This window comes from Monopterus albus, unplaced genomic scaffold (genome assembly GCF_001952655.1).
Source record: "Monopterus albus unplaced genomic scaffold, M_albus_1.0 scaffold330.1, whole genome shotgun sequence".
Taxonomy (NCBI): Eukaryota; Metazoa; Chordata; class Actinopteri; order Synbranchiformes; family Synbranchidae; genus Monopterus; species Monopterus albus.
Window position 1 is genome coordinate 152234 of NW_018128210.1, and position 18883 is coordinate 171116.

The following is an 18883-nucleotide window of genomic DNA, read 5'->3' on the forward strand; positions in this document are numbered from 1 at the left end:
TTCATTTAGTATACATTTAGCTGTGCCACTGTTGTGGTGACCTTACAAGTGTCTTTGTAATGCTTTAATTGTTCCTGTTGTCATGTAAAGGAGAAGATGTTTATGCCGACGTTAACAGGTGGTGTATACGTTTCCATAGTGAACACATTGTATGTATTGACTGAGCAATCCCATGAAAACCAAGTTGTTATTTATTTATTTGTTTTGTTGTTAATCCTGTGCTTCTGTAGTAATTAACCTGGATTTTGGTACATTTCTCCATCTCCTGCCCAGTGCATGCTGGGAGACTTTCACTGTGAACTGCAACATGCAAATCAAATATCACCGTTATTCAAATATTTGTAAAGTGTCCTGAGATGACATTTGTTGTGATTTGGCACTATACAAAAAAAACAGAATTGCATTGACTGGAATTGAAAAGACAATCTAGCTACAGTGGCTGAAGACAGTTGATAATCAAATGAAATAAATCTAACTCTGCACCTTCCTGTGGTTTTTACCTCGGTACAGAACTGAGTGTACAGGAGGGCAACATCACTGAATTGATCAATGTTACCCCTTTTACCACCATGTCTCACAACACACTTCCACACTAAAGTGCTGCTTTGATCACCTTTTCACATGATTGGAACCTCTTTTCTCTTCAAACTACATGTAGCTGAAGTCATTTCACAAGGCTGTGAACTAAAAACAAAACCAAGAACTCAGCTCACTGCCGCAAGACGTCCACAACCACAGGTGCTGTCAGGAAGGCCTGCGCACCCTCTGCTACACATCAGCATCTGAGTGAAATGGCTTTCATTTTCACACACCCAAGGTCTCACTGGTGCTTGCAACCATAGTATGGCTTTTGTCCTTATTTGGGCATGTGAAGGGTTTAAGCTAAAGGCGAAGGATGAGATCAGAAGGCAAGATGCTGATGCACCGTCTTGGCTGAGTGGTGACCTGTGGTAACCAAAAGCAAAAAACAAGAACAGGTTGAAAAGTGTTCTGTCTGACAGGGATGGAGTGGAGATGGGGAAGTCAGAAGCTGAATTGACACGGGGGGATGGACATTATCAACAGACGGCCACATGCACTCACACTGGTGTGTGTCAGTGTGTTTCGTAAGACTGACAAAACGTCCTCTCTTCTACAGATTAGCAACCAGCTACAGAACTGAGAGCAGCCTGTCACACTGAAGGATTTCATTTCCTTTTACAAATGAGGGCATGTTCTTCACAGTGCTGCCATGTCCACATACATGTATGTTAAACTTGGTGCTTTTGGTGGTGGTGATATTCAGAGTCTTTACTTGCTGTAAGTAAAATACCAGTACAACAATGTAAAAATACTCAGAAATCTTTAAGTAAGAGTATAGAAATAGCAAAGGTAGTATCAGCAAAACCTACACAAAGCATTGAAAGTAGAAGTACTCATTGTGCAATACAATGACTGAAATATGGCATTATTAAGTTTATAATACTGAGGCATCAGTGTATAAATACAATTTTACTGTTGTAGCAGCTCAAAGTGGAAGCTAGTTTAACTTTTTCACCTACTGTAGAGTTAGTTGTGTCCAGTGGTTTCCAAACCAGGGCTCAGGCCCCTCCAAAGGTTCACAAACCAAATCAGAAGGGCCATGATGTGATTAATCAGAGAGGAAAGAAAAAGAAACAAAGTTGTGTAATCTACGTTTGCTTTTCATGAAACAGCTGATAATCTGAACCTCTAACTGTAGTAGTCTATTCATTCTGTAGTCTATTCATCTGTGAATACTGGCATTTATATGTTCTTAAAATGAAAGACCCCAAACCCAGTTGGGATTAAATGACTTTACATATACTGTATCTAAAGTTTTATGTCTTACATATTTTTCTGCTGTATTTCTGAATTTTTATAGCCTTTGAGCTGTGCTATCAAAACATTTTGAGCAATTAGCTCTAAGATTGTAAATGGAAATACTTAAGTAACAGGTTTGTATCTCAAAACTGTCTTCAGTACAGTCTCTGAGTAACTTATTTTCCACTGGTGCTTTGCAGAAGCTGGTGAGGAGCTGCTCAGGCAGGGGCTGGGAGGGACCTGTAAGCTTCTGGGTGGCTCGGTGGTGTTGACACCCACTTGTGGCCCAGGAGGAGCTTGGAGAGCACAGGCAGGGAGGGGAAATGGCTGCCAGCCCAGATAAGGTCTATCACGAGAGGCAGTGTGGGTTCGGGAAGGCCCCGGCTTTAGCTTCACACAAGGAGTGAGGATCACTTCCTCACTGGCACATACACAAATGACTGAATGTTAGTGGTCACCTGCCAGATGAAGGCTGGTGTATTCTCACTTAAATGGAAGCTGGTGACTCAATAAGTTGAAGAGGGCAGAGCTTAGGAAAATGCAGGGCTGAGGTCAAGCCATCAAAGGGTTAAAGGCTAAAGCCCTTTAGAGACAACATGTGCTGGACATTTTCCAGAGCTCCTCATTGTAATAAACTTGTTATATTTATTACTGATGCTCATAAGTGAGGCTTGAATTTAATACAAATAAATACCCAGAATTCTCATAAAGTAGGTGTCTGTAGTTTCAGTGTGTTACCCAGTATTCATTGTTTTCTAACATCTATGGTATCTGGTACACAGGCTGACGTCAGATCCCTGTCTTATATCAAATTTGTATCCAAAGTGTCAGCTCTTCTCTAATGCCTTTGTTGTGTAGTGAACATGCACACACACACACACACACACACACACGTACCCAGTGCAGGTGGAGGGGTTTGTACACCACATCCACTACCCTCACAGGTACTGATGTCAGAAGGATGTCTGCTTGTTTTCTCCCAACAACAGTAGATGTATAGTCTACCTGACCATGTCATGTTTCTATACACACCAAAGCTCTACAAGTAAATGTGTAAGAATGCGAATGAGCAGGGGTTGGGACCCGTCGTAAATAGTAGTTCAAACTGGCTCCACCTCTAGCAGCTACAACAGTAAAATGCTAGTTACTATTAAATATGCTAATAATGGCATATCTAATAATGTAGTGTATACAGTCACAGAGACAATATGAGTACCTTTATTTTGTGGTTTCCTGCTAACTTCTGTACTTATTCAGGCAGTTTTGTGTTTGTTTGTTTGATTTTGGTGAGCTAAATTAGAATGTAAACTACAAGAGGAGCAAACAAATGAACCAAACACAGCCTTAACAGAGAAAATCTGGTTCTCTAGTTAGTCTGCTAGGTTTGCTTAAGGCTGAGCATTTGTACTTGGTGGAGGAACAAGTATTCTCTTACCTTACTTAATATACCAGTACCTCACTGTAAAAATATTCTGTTACGAGTAAACTCCATTTGTGGATATTGCTGCTTCAGTAAACATACTGTATATTTATCAGCAAAATGCACTTAAGTAGATTTTTGTTACAGGTGCATTAACATGTAAGGGGCATTTTAAAATCGTAGCATTTAGAGTGAGTAGTTTATTCAATAGAAATGCATTAGACTTTGTAGCCTTATCATGAAACATTGCTTCAAATTTGTTCTTGAGTCAATGTATGTCTTTCCGCTGCTTGTACTCTACATACGGTACACGCTCTTAAACGTTTAGTGGTCTCTGACTGAAACTCACATGCTGATGTTTCCATATTACTAAATGTCATCAGTATGGCTTTATGTTGCCCTGCCGGGGGTGTCACCCTGCTCCCCTCCAGATTATTGCAATGAGAAACCACACGGTTACAGTTATACATTTACATTTATGGGGAATTGAAACGGGTGGCCTTTCACTTTTGAAAACTGGCAGAAAGGTAATGGTAACAAAAATGTGGCTCAACATGCAAACAAGTTGCCTCCTGAACAAAAGTGGCAGTTGGCTCACACATGGAAGGACTGCTTCACATTGTTTCTAGTCTAATATAAAACAATACTCATATGCCCATATGTACATTGAAACAGTTTTTGGCAACTATAATTAAAATCTGGCATTCGTGCTGGCCACAAGGAGATCCCTTCCCTACTAAGAGAGAAGGGACAAAATCCACTGTCCTTGTGTTTCAGTTCAGTTCATTCTAAAGTGAGGGCTGCGGATTTTGTTTCCCATCACTTACAATCAAATAGTTTTAGGAAAGGATGTCTTGTAGTCAGCATGGACAGGGGGACTAGCTACAGGGACCAAAATGCTTTCATTGCACATATGGGCATGTGAGTATCATATGAGGGTTGACCCCCCATCCTTTAACGACATATTATAGTGCTTTACAACTGATTTCAGTAAAAACAATTTCTGAAGAGATCTTTATTGTTTCCACATTGTGTGAACCAGTGAGCCTTGCTTTATGTCAAAAAGAAGCAACATTTACCACTGATGCTGAACTCATTAACAGTGACTACATTAAGAGTTCGCTGAGGGAAAGTCAGAGTGTGAGTGAAACCTCTTCACACAGGAAATGTTCATCTTTACTCAAGAGGTATTTGGTTTACTTAATCAACCCTTCCTGCACCTCTGTCATCTAATTCATATACACTTCTCAAGATGTGAGAAGGTAAAATGTACTTCCCGTTTGTATTACACATACAGTAGGTCATGAGTCTGTTGTGAAATACAAATAGAGAATAAGTTGCCTGATGGGAAAGCTACAGATAAGCTCACCATGCATATTGTAATCTCTCTCCATTTTCTTCTGGGTTTATTACCCAACGTCACATTACTGACTTGTGTTCTGGCCAAAACTGTGCAAAGCAGGAGCATAAATGACATCATTGCCTGCAGCACAGCATCACACTCAGGCTAAGTTTTAACAGAATCATTTAAACTTAAGAATTAAAATGAAACTATTCACATTAAAACAAAGTCTGGGACGCTCCAGTGTTTGTACTTCGCACTAAAACATTTCACATGTTAATGTCATTTACCACATTGTTTTTTGCCATTATCAAACATTGCATCTGAAAAATCTTTTTTACTTGTCAGCTTTTTTTAAAAAGCACCTACAGAAAGAAGAGAGTGGAGGCGGAAGAAGAGAAAGAGTGGCTGTGACTGTTAGACCTCTTCCTGTGGTTACATCACGTGGTTGCAGAGGGTTCAAAAGGAGACGGCTTCTTCTTCTTCATCCACTCCTTGGACAGACAGAAGACACCTGTGAGGCTGCTGGAGGATCGCCACAAAAAATAGAGGTTGAGGTAAAGTATGACGGAGGACAATTAATGCTAGTTTATGCTAGTACCATGTGTGATGATGTGGTAAATTGACTGAATGTATTTTATGTCAGTTAATGACAAATAAGTGCATGTTAACTCTGCATTTCTTTCACCACGTCTGGTTATGGCAGCTCTATTCAGATGTTCATTTGGAATTTGGATGAATGTATTTAAAACATTTACGATGAACTGTATTTAAAGCAGAATTTTATTGTCACTGTAATATTATTTGTGTTTAATGCATCAATGGGATCTTCGCATTTGCTCCAACTGAATTCTGAACTGATAACAGAAACCTGCAGCTACCATTCACCATATTTGACATGAATTTTGACTGTAGCAAGCAGCCTTTTGCTCAGACAGAAAAGCTTACTCATGCCTGCCAAAATGGCTTCCTCAAGATAGCACTTCCTCTGGCAGTTTACTTATGACTTTTGCCTCAAAAAAAAAAACAGCACTGACGAACTGTCTGAGACAGATTTTTGCCTTGTACCAAAATGTTAATAGGGCCTCACTCGAATTTGAATGAGTTATGTGGAGAACTATGCATGCAAATGTTTCAAGACAAATCAGGAAATGTGTATTTTTTGCTTTGACAAAAGCGAGGGTTGTATGTGCGTTGGGTGTTTGCTGGGCTGAGAGGTTTCAGTTTGGTGTGGAAGTGTGCATCTGGGTGGGGGTTGGTGCATATGTGCAGCTGCAAACATTGGTGCAGGTGCAGAAGAGAGAAGTGAAAAAAACAGAAGATGGACGAGGAGCGGTCAATGTACAGTGCAGTCATCCATAAAGTAGAAAGCACTACTAAACTCCTCACCACAGTGTAGTGTTTCCTACTTTATGGATGAGTGTACTGTTGGCTTCAGGGAGAGGACAGGCCCAGCATGGCGCTCACACAGGAAGTTTGAAAAGAGGAAGCTGCTTTGTCTCACAAGGCCACACATTACCCAGAGTGTTGCCCCAGTCAGCTCACATGGGCGGTGTGTGGTACAGAGCGAAGCTCGCAACTCTTTCCTCTAGTTTATCATTCATCTGTTTCAACTGTCCTGACAAAAAGAGCCATGTACATGTAATATGTAATCTGTATGATATGCAATAAAGATGAAAGTAAAAAAAAAAACCTTGTTTCATGGTCTGTTTTCCAGGAACATCACATGCACCACAGACTCTTGTTTTCTGTGAAATATATACATATTTTATTTCTGTAAAAAGAAAGAAACCATCATGATTACACGTCGAGTTCTGCGTGGACTTCCGTAGTTATTGTTCCTTCATTGACACTGCATTGGACATGCAAGAAAAAAAATCTGAAAAACAATATTATCAAAGATATTTACAGATGAGCTTCAAAAAGAGTAATAAAACATTAATATACTGTAGAAAAATGGTCAGTCTTCCACTGGTTTCAAACAATGAATGCAGGTCAGGAAAAACAAAAAAAGTTTCCCATGGTGTATGAAATTCTACCCAACACTTCATTATATACAGAAAGCTCATCCAGCTTCTCTTCCACTGCATCAACAATCTACAGCTGGAATATTGTAGACAAGTCAGCCCAGACCAACAGAAACATGACAGTAACATAAATAAGGCCAAACATGGGTGTAACATTGGTACGTATGCAGTTACCAAACATTCTGTAAACAACATATTAAGACTAAACAAGGTTTTCCTGTAAGGCCAAACATGATCAGCGGAGCTAAAACAACCTACACGGGTCTGTTCAGTCAACAGCGGAGCTGTCTACTCACAGCTATCTACAGAAGGTAGAGGAAAGTCTTGTGCATTAAAGGCCGTCAGCTACAGCTACAGTACAACTATTCTCTACATTTCAGCAGCGTTTGAGCATCAACCCCCCTTTTATAAAAACAAAAAACAAAACAAAACCTGATATTACAGTACACTCAGTCTTGCTTCTATGTTACATAATGTGTCTTCTATGAACCATCCACCCTTTCTCACTTGGCATCATCATGCTCCCTTCATGTAACACTGACAAATGAACACATCCATGACATCCTAAACAGCACCTCCAACTTTTGTCTTTAGGTGTGACTGTCTACTTGTGTGGGAAACATCAGCAATGTGAGTGAAGCCAGGTCTAATGTCCATGCTTCAGTCAGTAATAGTCATCTGATTACTTCCAAGCTGCTGGATACTTGGTCTCTCATAGCTAACAGGCAAAGCACCTAGGAATTTGGCATATTCTGCAGCTTTTATCAGCCAGTGGCTCAAAATAGATAAGAAACTACATGAAAAAACCTGAGAAGTGTCCTAACAGCCCTGTGTCACACAGATAACAGATCCAATCAGACTGAGTGGACACTCACCGCATGTGCTGTAACAGAATGCTAAAGCCTGCTCCAGGCATCCACATCCAAACTGAATAATTGTACTACATTTTCATTTAGCTTGAACCAAATAATGCAAATGCGTGGCCACAAAAAACGTAATCACCACTACACTGCATGGGCTGATAAAGATGATGCAACACTACTTAGCCTGTCTGATCCAGTATCCACACACAAGGCAAACATCATTATATTCTTCACACGGAGACAAAAGGATAGATGTATTAACATGTGCTGCCAAGTCTATCGCAGCACAGTGGTGCTTCAGAACACCCGTGCCATGAAAACTATTTCAGTACAATCCTAGCCAGTGGTCCTCCTGTTAGGCCTCTGAGGGGGCCAGCTACATCAGACTACAGGAGAGATACTGTAGTTAACTGGCAACTATTTTGATGACCAGTTAATTAAGTGAAAACATTAATATTTGATGAATTTTAGGTTTTCAAATGTGAGAATTTTCAGATTTGCCTTGAATTAGATTATGGTAAATTAAAGATCTTTGGGCTTTGATCTGTTTGTCAGTAAAACATCCTTGGTCTACAGGAAACTGTGATAGGCAGCTTTCAGTTTTTTTTTGTTTTAAAACCCAAACAATTAATCCATTCATCAACAGTATAAAGGAAAGATTATTTGATTATCAAAATAATTGTTAGTTGAAGCAGAACATTTTCCTGAAATGATCTACCAGGGCAGCCAGCCTATCACAAGATACTATATCATTTTTGCACACACACTCACACAGACAAAAAGCATATAGTATGCAACAATTAGGCCAGTGGCCACAAACATCAGGTGTTCCCACGTTAACATCTGAGAAAGGCATCAGTTTTCAGTTCACCAGTAGACTGGGCAGCTTCATCTACACTGACACACACACACACACACACTCTTAACATTAAACAGTAGCTTTAACGCAACAGTCATTGACTGTTAACTTCAAACCGCTAGGTCTAAACTACAAGTGGATCACCACTGTCTCTGACAGCTCTGTATGACTAATCTCCTGCCCTGATGTCACTTCATACATGAGGATTAGGGCAGGAGTCTGATACAAATAAATTACAAGTTCTGTACAAAAGTGTGAGGGATAAAGCAAACATATTTTAAATACATCGATTCAGGACAGATAGTGCATTCTTTATAATCACACTGGGGCGGAGATTGACTGTTGCTTCTATTTGTTTGCTTCAAATAAATAAAGTGGCACCAGTACATTAATGCTAATATTTTATTAGCTGTGTCTGAGTTGGGCGGAAGCCAGGTTTGCTGTGTAACATCCTTCTGCTTCAGATTCTTCTGCTAAAAATCCCATCAACTGAGAGACTACAAGGACTGTATATATATATATATGCAAAAATTGGCGAGTATTTAAAGAATACATTTGTGAGTTTGCACACTTCAGCATGCTCTTGTGATGCTGTATACTGATGTTTAAATGTCCTCTAACAGCTGGTCTAGCAGTGCTCTGTGTAAGGCAAATGTATAATCACTGAAGGTTAAAGCATCTAAAAGACTAATAGTGAAGCTAAAAAAGTGCTTTTAATGTGAAGTGAGTATTCTGAGTCAGCCCCTGACTCTCATTCTTTCTTGCTGGAGCCCAGCTTTTTGAACAGCTTCTTGCCTTTGGAGAAAAAGCCTTTTTTCTTCTTGCCTTGAGCAGAGCAGTCTGTTTGTGCCAGGCCATGTGCTGGAAGGGGGGCTGGAAAGGAGCAGCAGGTCTCCACTGCAGCTGGTGCAACAGCTGGACCTGGAGTAAGATCCAGATCCAATGCGGGGCTTGCAATGGGTGCCAGTTTGGGTGGAGGGAATGTGTGCTCTGCTGGGTCAGGGAAAGGACGTTCTGTTTGAGGGTGCAAAGCATCTTCTAGTGTTGAGGGCCCCATATTTTGTAGCTCTGTAGAAGACATCCAGGTACCCTTCAGGAGGACAATATGAGTTTCAGAATGATCATGCCAAATATACTGCACTCCTGATGTCTAACAATATATAACTCCCAGTAACTGAGTTTTGTGTTCAGACTGCTAGCACCTAGTGCTGGCTGTAGTAGAAATTGCAACAAAAAGAAACACAAGGAGAGGAGTGCTCAAAAGAGAAGGCAGTGGATTCAGCTGTTCAGTAAACTAGAGCTATAGGTTTGTACAGGAACTGACACAAAGGAGCAGTGTATAACTACAGATAAAGGTTGGGTGAATGATATAAACAGGGACTGAACAAGGCACACCAGTGATGACTACTGAGCTGCCAGCCATGTCCAAAAACACTTACGATCAAGTCTCAAAGTGTACAGTTCGTTTCAGCTTCTGCAAAAGGCCATGCAGAAAACAGATGGGCAGAAGAAATGTGAAGAGCACAATCAAAGAAACTCAATAGCAAATGATAGAATATAGATTCTGTAAATACTTGCAGTTGACAAACTATAAAGAGTAAAAGAAACTTCTGATATTAGTGACAGTCCAAAGACATGCAGCATAGGTTGATTGGTGTCTCTAAATTGCCCGTAGGGGTGATTGTGTGTGTGAGTGGTTGTCTGTCTGTGTGTTAGCCCTGCGATGGACTGGCGACCTGTCCAGGGTGTACCCCGCCTCTCATCCACAGCTGGCTGGGATTGGCTCCAGCCCCCCGTGACCCCGTTTGGGACTAAGCGGTTTAGAAAATGGATGGATGGATGAAAATGACACAACGCATCTGCAGGTCAGGAAGGTTGCTCAGTTCCAGCTACTGCAGGTACGCTGGAGAGACAGAGATGCGGGGGTACCTGTGAGTCTCTCCTGGGTTCTGGTGCAGGTGGAGCAGAGAGATGTTCAGCTGGAGCGTCCTGTGGTAAGGCCTGCAGGAAGTTGGATGGTACTAAGCCTCTGTGTCCATTCAAGTCTCCCTGGAAGACAAATGCGACGTCACACATTTCTCATTTTTTTAATTTGTATTTATTTTATTCAGGTAGCTCTTTATCTGTTTTTTGCCTCCTAGTCTCTTTTGTTTCTGTGAGGTAGCAAGATGTTACCTGTGTCAGTGTGTTTTCTAGAAAACCCTCTACTGTATTTTAGCAGGTTTAAAGATGCCTTTAGAATAAATAGAACATGAACTGGATTGCAGTACAACAATAATTGCTTATCATTTAAATATGCCAAAAACAGATATCTTCAAATTCTTGAGTCACATTAACACTTACATAGAAGAAGCCATCTTCATCCATGTCACCAAACACGAGTATGATGTCTCCTGCACTGAAGGTCAGCTCGGCCTGAACAGAGTCATAACCAGCAGATTAAAAACAGAGAATACAACTGCACATAAAGGACCTTGTCACAGAACAACATATTTAGCCTGTGCAGACCTGACCTCTATGTCGGTGTTGGGAGAGCTCTCCCGTGGATCGTAATCAAAGACAGCAACCATCCTGCGAGCTCCCGGGGACGAGCTCCCTGCGGCGGCAGCAGCCTGGCTGGGATCTGACAGTCAAACAGACAGGGGCAAACTGCTCAGTCTGACATCCTGATAATTACAGCACACCGATGGCTCTAACCATTGGGGGCAACCTGGGGGTTCAGTGTCTTGCCCAAGGACATTTTGACGTGTGGACTGCAGGCACTGAGATTCAAACCTTCCGGATGGGAGACAACTGCTCTACCCACTGAACCAGTCACCCCCCCTGAAGGTACAGTTCACAAGTTTACAACCAGTAAAAAAAAAAAAGGGACATAAAATGGTAGCTAAACACATAAAACATCAGGTGCACACACACACTGACCTACATGGCACAGTGAAACATTCCTTTGATCATGCAGGTGCAAAAGAGAGGCAGAGGGTCAAATAGCTAACAACAGACCTTGACTGGAGGAGTCTATGCTCTCCTCCCAAAGTGCTGCAGACTCCACTGAAAGAGATGAGGTGAAGGAAAAGAGCATAAGCACAGTCTCAGAATGACTGGAGGACACTGACTAAACCTCAAAAGGCAAAGTTATAGTATGTCTTAGTCATCACAACCAAGTACATCAAGTCACAGATGGCAATCAGAGGGGATGGAAATTTCAACATGTGACCTTAAGGTGATCATGTAATTCATTTGGGACATAGTGCCACCTTCTGCTACCACAGTTGAGAACGAAACTATTTGGACAGTTTTATTGTCCTTCCGGAGCTGTTTCAGCGCATTCAGTTTGAATAGCAAACAAATACTGCATTAACGTGCCAAATCTCAGCTTTAATTTGAGCAGGTATACCTAAGTATTAGAAGAACTGTGTGAGAGCCCTTTTACTACATAGTGCCCACACTGAAAGAGACCAAAAGTACAGTAATTGAACAAATGTTTTTTGGGCAGCTGTGCCTTGTTTCAACTTCAGTTCATGCACAAAAGAGTTCATATGTCTCAGAGCTGACACAGAGTTGCCATTCAGAGTGCAGTGGAGATGGACAAAGAAGTGACCATAGAAATAAAGAAAACAAAAAAGCAAAACTCTATTAGAGAAATATCAAAATCAACAGTTAAGTACAATCTAAAAAGCAGCTATGCGCAGAAAAACTAGAAAATATCAACAACCTGGTAGAGTGAGAAGCACAAGCATTGTGGATGAGTGCGAAATCATCTGCATGGTGAAGGAAAACCCTTTAATGCTGCACAGCAAGTCAAGAATTTTACTTCAAACTGAACATGCTGATGCACAGATCCTGAAGCAACTGTCCAAATACTTGCTACCTGCTGTGTCAGGACTGCATGTCTGCAATGTATTACATGACTGTCCAATGAAAACTGACAGGACTGACAGAACTTTTATATGTAATAGTTGTGAAGCTGCTGCATGGGCAGTATTAATAAAAAATATAAGACTAGGCCTAGGGAGGGAGACCTATTCATCATGGAAATAACTCTGGGAAGATGTCTGATTTCATTACCACATTGACCTAAAAATCACCTCGGGTCACAGAGTGATAAGCAGCAATTGAAAGAGCCATAGCTAAAGTGAAAGAGACAGAAAGAGAAGCAAACCAGAGAGGAAAAGAAAAGAGGGAGGAGGGAGCTTCAAACTGAAGCAAGACACACCTTTCTTGGAACGTCTCGGTTTTGGCGGTGGAACAGGGCGGCGTGGAAGCTGTGCGTGTGTGCGAGAGCCTTTATGGAGTTTTAGAAAGGAAAACCAAAGTACAAAAAGAAAGCCAAAAAAGAAACACAGAGGTGTATTTTTGAGAGAAGCAGACCAGACAAAGAAGACAATGAAAAGCCAAGTGATGAGCAATTTAAAAATGACAACCAGCAAGCAGCAGACACAGTGAGAACACATGGAAGTGAAAAGGTTAAACCATCTGCAAATACCGCTCCATGTAGAAAGCAGGAAACAGAAGCAAAGTGTCTGCTTGATTTCGCTGGGTGGCTCGTTACCACTCACCACAGGCAAACACAAAGGTTTATTCTTTTGACATCTGCATGAAAATGAAGTCAGCGTCTGAGAACGTATATGGTTGTGATTAAACAAGAAGCCCTAACCTCATACAAAACAATGAGGAATATATTTTAGTTCATTTTAATTTAGTGAAGCTGAAATGCAGCCTGATCTGATCAAGTCTTTTAGTGCTTCCTGCAGGGTCAAAAGGACACAGGCCAGAGGGAACATTTACTTCTCCTCTTATGTGGAAAAATAGCCTGCAGACAAAAGCATGCCAATGTGTAGATTCTGCAGCACTAGTGCTGCTATTTTCCCTTACATGAACAGCAAAAGACATTATGAGTAAAACATTACAATTTACACCTACGGTAAAGGATGTGCTCATTTTCAGGTGTAACAGACTACATTTAAAAACAAACAACAACACTAGGCAGTAGAACTGACACATCTGTGACTGGCGGTGTCACATACCTATCTTCTCCATGGAGGCCGATGTAGACAAGAAGCCTTGCTGCAGTAGCTGCTGCCTCATCTCTTCGTCCTCCACCTGGATCTCAGACACCATGTTACACGGCACATAGCCCAGACGACCACCAGACTCTCCTTGGTAGAATCCGTCTGCATCTTTATCTCCACAAACCTGATGAGACAAGTGTAACAATGTGTCCACTAAGGTTAATTCTATAACTTCTTATAAACATGGAACCTGTAACATCAACACTGGCTCCGTCTGTTTGCTAAAGTGACAGCTTTTGGGCTTTACAACATACAGTAGGTCAAAGTTATAGAAATGTTCCATAATGATTCATGAGGGTACTGTTACATATGCATTTAATATCCCTCTGTCTGTTTAACTGTATATGTGCTCTAGCTTTGCCACTGCTTTGACTACATTTTACAATAATGGCTAGTATGTTAAGATACCAACAAAATGCATATCTGAAACAGGACTCATCAAGGATGTTTTGAATTGACAAGCTGCATAATTGTCAGTGTTATTCCAATGATGTCTGTCTGAGCCGTGAAGGACGCACCTTGATGATCTGTCCTTCAGTGAAGGGCAGCTCCTCCTCGGCAGCATCAGGATTAGGTGACATGGTGGCAGGATCATAAGGGAAGAGGGCTACAAAGATGCGTATGTCACTGTCTCCTTTCACCTTTGCTGAATCAACACCATCTGCAGACACACATACAGGACTGATTAAATGATGCCGACGTTGTCAGATGGCTTAAATACAGAAAGAACATTCAAACACATCTTTCTTATTGTTTAGATACAGTGCCTTGCGAAAGTATTTGGCCCCCTTGAACTTTGCGACCTTTTGCCACATTTCAGGCTTCAAACATAAAGATATAAAACTGTAATTTTTTGTGAAGAATCAACAACAAGTGGGACACAATCATGAAGTGGAACAAAATTTATTGGATATTTCAAACTTTTTTAACAAATAAAAAACTGAAAAATTGGGCGTGCAAAATTATTCAAATCCACATAAGGGATGACGGCAACATTCATAGATCCTGGAATGCACAATGAGGGGCAATGTTCATTCCTATTACAGAGGCCCACTGAAATTTTTTTGAGGAAAAGCTGTGTTAGACTGCATATTGTTTATAGTAAAGTATTTTTATATACAAATATAAAAATGAAAATGTTTCTGGAGTGGGACTTTAATTAATTATAGAAGTTGTGCAGAAGCTGCCCATAGCTCTACACAGTGATCCATGTGTGTACTGTATGTGTTTCTATGCTGCTCCAAATGAGTCTGTTCTGGTTCAACTTGTCTTATTAAATGAGCTTAAAAATAAAGTGACACCTTAGTTATAAAACACTGAGCAGGCTGTAACACACAAGAGTGTGTTGTTTAAAGTTTGCCACAAGCCACCTGGGAGACACACCAAACATGTGGAAGAAGGTGCTCTGGTCAGATGAAACCAAAATCGAACTTTTTGGCAACAATGCAAAACGTTATGTTTGGCGTAAAAGCAACACAGCTCATCACCCTGAACACACCATCCCCACTGTCAAACATGGTGGTGGCAGCATCATGGTTTGGGGCTGCTTTTCTTCAGCAGGGACAGGGAAGATGGTTCAAATTGATGGGAAGATGGATGGAGCCAAATACAGGACCATTCTGGAAGGAAACCTGATGGAGTCTGCAAAAGACCTGAGACTGGGACGGAGATTTGTCTTCCAACAAGACAATGATCCAAAACATAAAGCAAAATCTACAATGGAATGGTTCACAAATAAACATATCCAGGTGTTAGAATGGCCAAGTCAAAGTCCAGACCTGAATCCAATCGAGAATCTGTGGAAAGAACTGAAAACTGCTGTTCACAAATGCTCTCCATCCAACCTCACTGAGCTCGAGCTGTTTTGCAAGGAGGCATGGGCAAAAATTTCAGTCTCTCGATGTGCAAAACTGATAGAGACATACCCCAAGCGATTTACAGCTGTAATCGCAGCAAAAGGTGGCGCTACAACGTATTAACTTAAGGGGGTTGAATAATTTTGCACGCCCAATTTTTCAGTTTTTTATTTGTTAAAAACGTTTGAAATATCCAATAAATTTCGTTCCACTTCATGATTGTGTCCCACTTGTTGTTGATTCTTCACAAAAAATTACAGTTTTATATCTTTATGTTTGAAGCCTGAAATGTGGCAAAAGGTCGCAAAGTTCAAGGGGGCCGAATACTTTCGCAAGGCACTGTAAGTGCAATGCTGTGATGATTGGTTCCACCATGCTAGTCTGCAACTATTTTGGTTATCAAATAATTACTTTAGCAATTTTTAAGCCACAATACCAAACATTTGTTGGTTCCAGCTTCTCAAATCCCAGAATGAGATGCATTTCTTTATTGTAAATGATAGTAAATTGAATTTTGTAGATTAAAACAAAACATTCTACTGTTGTTACATTAGGCTGTTGAAAATTATACCTGGTATTTTCACTGACATTTTCTGAACAAAATAATTTATCAATTAATTGAGAAAATAATTGGCTGATTAATCAATAATGAAATGATCATGTAATTCATTTTTTATTTGCATACATGTCTGTTTATTTGCAATTGCGGTTTCTATTTCTACATGTTAAGTTATTTTTATGCTTTCTTGTGTGCTTTGTAAACGTTGCCTTTTTATCATTTAAATGCAATTTAGCATTGCTACTGTTTCAGACATTTTATACAACAAATCCTTTGCAAAGAAGCCATGCATGCTTTGCAAACGGCACAGCCAGGCTGCACATCCGCCACCGCTATGCAGTGAACAATGTTTTCTCAGGCATTTTGTTAAAAGAGGTAACCAAGCTAAACCACTCATCCTTATCTGTGTGAACTGTCTGACAAATATGCACTCACTCATGATCTGCAGCAAATGAGAAAAAGAAGCAGCCGTTTATTGAGAGCAGAGCCACAAGCAAATAGAAAAAAGAAAATAAATATTCTCAAATGTACTTTTAATACCTTATGTGCCATACATCATGCAATGCAAAGTAGCTGTTTAGCACTGACATGAGGTAATGACACCAGTGTGACTAAAAGCCTAACTGTGGCCTGTTTGGCAGTGAGGGATAACTGTGAAGAGCTGTAGTGAGACTTTAAGCTGTGCCAAAGAGACCTGTTCTCTATCTCATTAGAGAGAATCAGCCCATCTGTGACAAGAGTCATGAGCAGGCAACTTGCACACTTTCACATCCTCACTGATTTTCTACTAGATAGGACAGAACCTCTCCCTGCTCCCTTCCTCTATCTGTGTGCACGTGCACATTTGTGCGTTTATGTGTGAAGTCAACAGTGCACCCACAAATACACCCAGAAGGGTCAGGTCTACTAAATGAATGTGCAGTCTGTGTCATCAAGACAAATTAAAAAGGAAGAAGGGAGTAAAAAAAAGATGTGGCGGGAGAGAGGGAGTCAGAGGGCCTTAACTGTCCACACCGCAGGCTGTCTCTTTACCAGCTAATCAAGGTTACTATTTTAATGTCTGTCACTTCCTCCTGTCATGACAAGCCACTTTGGGTTAAGCCAGTTCTCAGCTTAGCAGCCTCTCTCCCACTTCTCCACTGCAGCTACAGCACCTTCTCCTCTCTAACTTCCCCTTCCTACATAAGGTGCTAATCTGACTACCATCATGTGATAGAGGGGTAAGCTTGCCAACAGAAAGCGCAGGTATCAACATGGCCTCATACATTTCTTCTGTTACTGCACAGTTAAGAGAGGAAAAGAGACAGAGGAAACAGGAAGACAAAACAGGAAGGAGCCTCTGACCTTTGGGTGTCCTGGTCTGCATGCACGATGAGGAATCTGCCTCAGCTTTAGAGAACTGGCTGGGTTCCTGCTCAGCAAACAGAACAAGAAACCAGACAATAAGAAAAATGTTTAACACAAACACAATCACTACTGGGGAGGAGAAAATACAATTATGAAAGCAGTAGGAGTCAGTGCAGTCAGACAGAGGGAGAACAGATTCAGCTATGCTGCGGCCAGAGCTGAATTATAAAGAGCTTAGTGACCTTCACTATAGGTTAGGTCCACATTGCTACAGAGGAGGGAAGCGGGCTGGGACAACACACCCATTGCAGCTGGTCTGCAGTGACATTTACCAGTGGATCAGCCTTCAGCCCTTGGTTGTGAGGAAGTCTGCAGTGCGCTGTTTGAGCCCCCTCCTTCCACCGCTCAGAGCTCATCTGCTGCACCACCACCTCCTCAGGATTGTAGTCCACGGGCTCCTCGTTGTCATCTGTGCTGTACTCCACATCGATCTCCACCTCATGACCAACGGGTGGCCTCAGAGTCTGTGCTACTTTGCTGACCGGGTAGGGTCTTGGTGAAGTAAGGCGATGGCTGAGGTTTGCTGCTGCAGCTGCAGCCTCCTGGCTCCTGAGCATGGCCTCCCTCCTAAGGCGGTCCCCTAGCCTTTCGAGCAGTACTCTTTCTCTGCTGTTGTGGGTTGGCAGGGGAGGACAGCGGGCTGAGACCTGCCTCTTGGTGGGACACTCATATAAACTAATGTTTTCTTCTTTAGGATAGCTGATCGTATCCACTGTGCCTGCGCAGTGCACCTTGTGCTGTGTCTTAGGCTTGACCTGCAAGGGCCTCTGTCTGGGTAAAGGTTCTTTGGTTAGGGGTCTAGGATCTAGATGGCCAGGCCTGGGCTGAGGCTGACTATGACTAGGCAACTTCAGGATCCTCTCAAGAACTTGCGGGTTAAAAGCTCTTCTTGACTGCTGTCCTCCTCAGGGGTGCTGAGCAGCTGCTTACTGTGGTAGACCTGAGGGGGCAACTTCAGGATCCTCTCAAGAACTTCCTCATCACTGTCTGGAGGCTCCAACGTGCATGACTACAAAGGACCCCGGTTCAAAGTAAGCAAGAGTGGGTTGGTGAAGGTGCGATAAAATATAAAATTGTTCAGTGAAAATAAGAGCAGTGCAGACAAAAAAGGTGACAACCCAGCCATGCAAAGAAGAGAGGAAAGAAAGAGGAAGAAAAAGCAAAAATAATCACTCAAACACGATCAGGAATATGACAGAAGATGCCACACAATGAGAACTTCAATATGCTAAACAAACTGAAACTCAGACATCAGAATTCACAAAGTGTCTGTGCAAATTTGGGTATGTACAGGTACATCTCAATAAATTAGAATATCGTGGAAAAATCCATTTATTTCAGTAATTCAACTCAACTAGTGAAACTTGTGTATTATATAAATCCAATACACACAGACTGAAGTAGTTTAAGCCGTTGGGTCTTTTAATTGTGATGATTTTGGCCCACATTTAACAAAAACCCACCAAATCATGGCATGGAGGTGGTCAGTCTGTGGCACTGCTGAGGTGGTATGGAAGCCCAGGTTTCTTTGACAGTGGCCTTCAGCTCATCTGCATTTTTTGGTCTCTCATTTCTCATTTTCCTCTTGACAATACCCCATAGATTCTCTATGGGGTTCAGGTCTGGTGAGTTTGCTGGCCAGTCAAGCACACCAACACCA

The 18883-nt window shown here is 41.5% G+C and overlaps 1 protein-coding gene across 9 annotated transcripts in view; it reads right to left on the reverse strand.

The window, feature by feature from the left end:
* Positions 1-7013: 7013 nt before the first annotated feature.
* The window catches only part of tspoap1 (TSPO associated protein 1), a 95006-nt gene continuing 83136 nt past the window's right edge, over positions 7014-18883 (reverse strand). For 4 of the 9 annotated variants that reach the window (XM_020624548.1, XM_020624550.1, XM_020624546.1 and 1 more), the window contains 11 exons: positions 18095-18232; positions 17496-18062; positions 17161-17227; positions 13920-14062; positions 13357-13525; positions 12546-12614; positions 11333-11380; positions 10846-10955; positions 10676-10747; positions 10262-10381; positions 7014-9422 (listed from right to left, as the gene is read on the reverse strand). In XM_020624548.1, the coding sequence (XP_020480204.1) occupies positions 9084-9422; positions 10262-10381; positions 10676-10747; positions 10846-10955; positions 11333-11380; positions 12546-12614; positions 13357-13525; positions 13920-14062; positions 17161-17227; positions 17496-18062; positions 18095-18232 (1842 nt within the window). In that variant the 3' untranslated portion in view covers positions 7014-9083. Of the gene's footprint in view, positions 9807-10261; positions 10382-10675; positions 10748-10845; positions 10956-11332; positions 11381-12545; positions 12615-13356; positions 13526-13919; positions 14063-17160; positions 17228-17495; positions 18063-18094; positions 18233-18883 lie in introns of all 9 variants that reach the window. The other 5 variants (XM_020624554.1, XM_020624553.1, XM_020624549.1 and 2 more) reach the window with 5 other exon arrangements.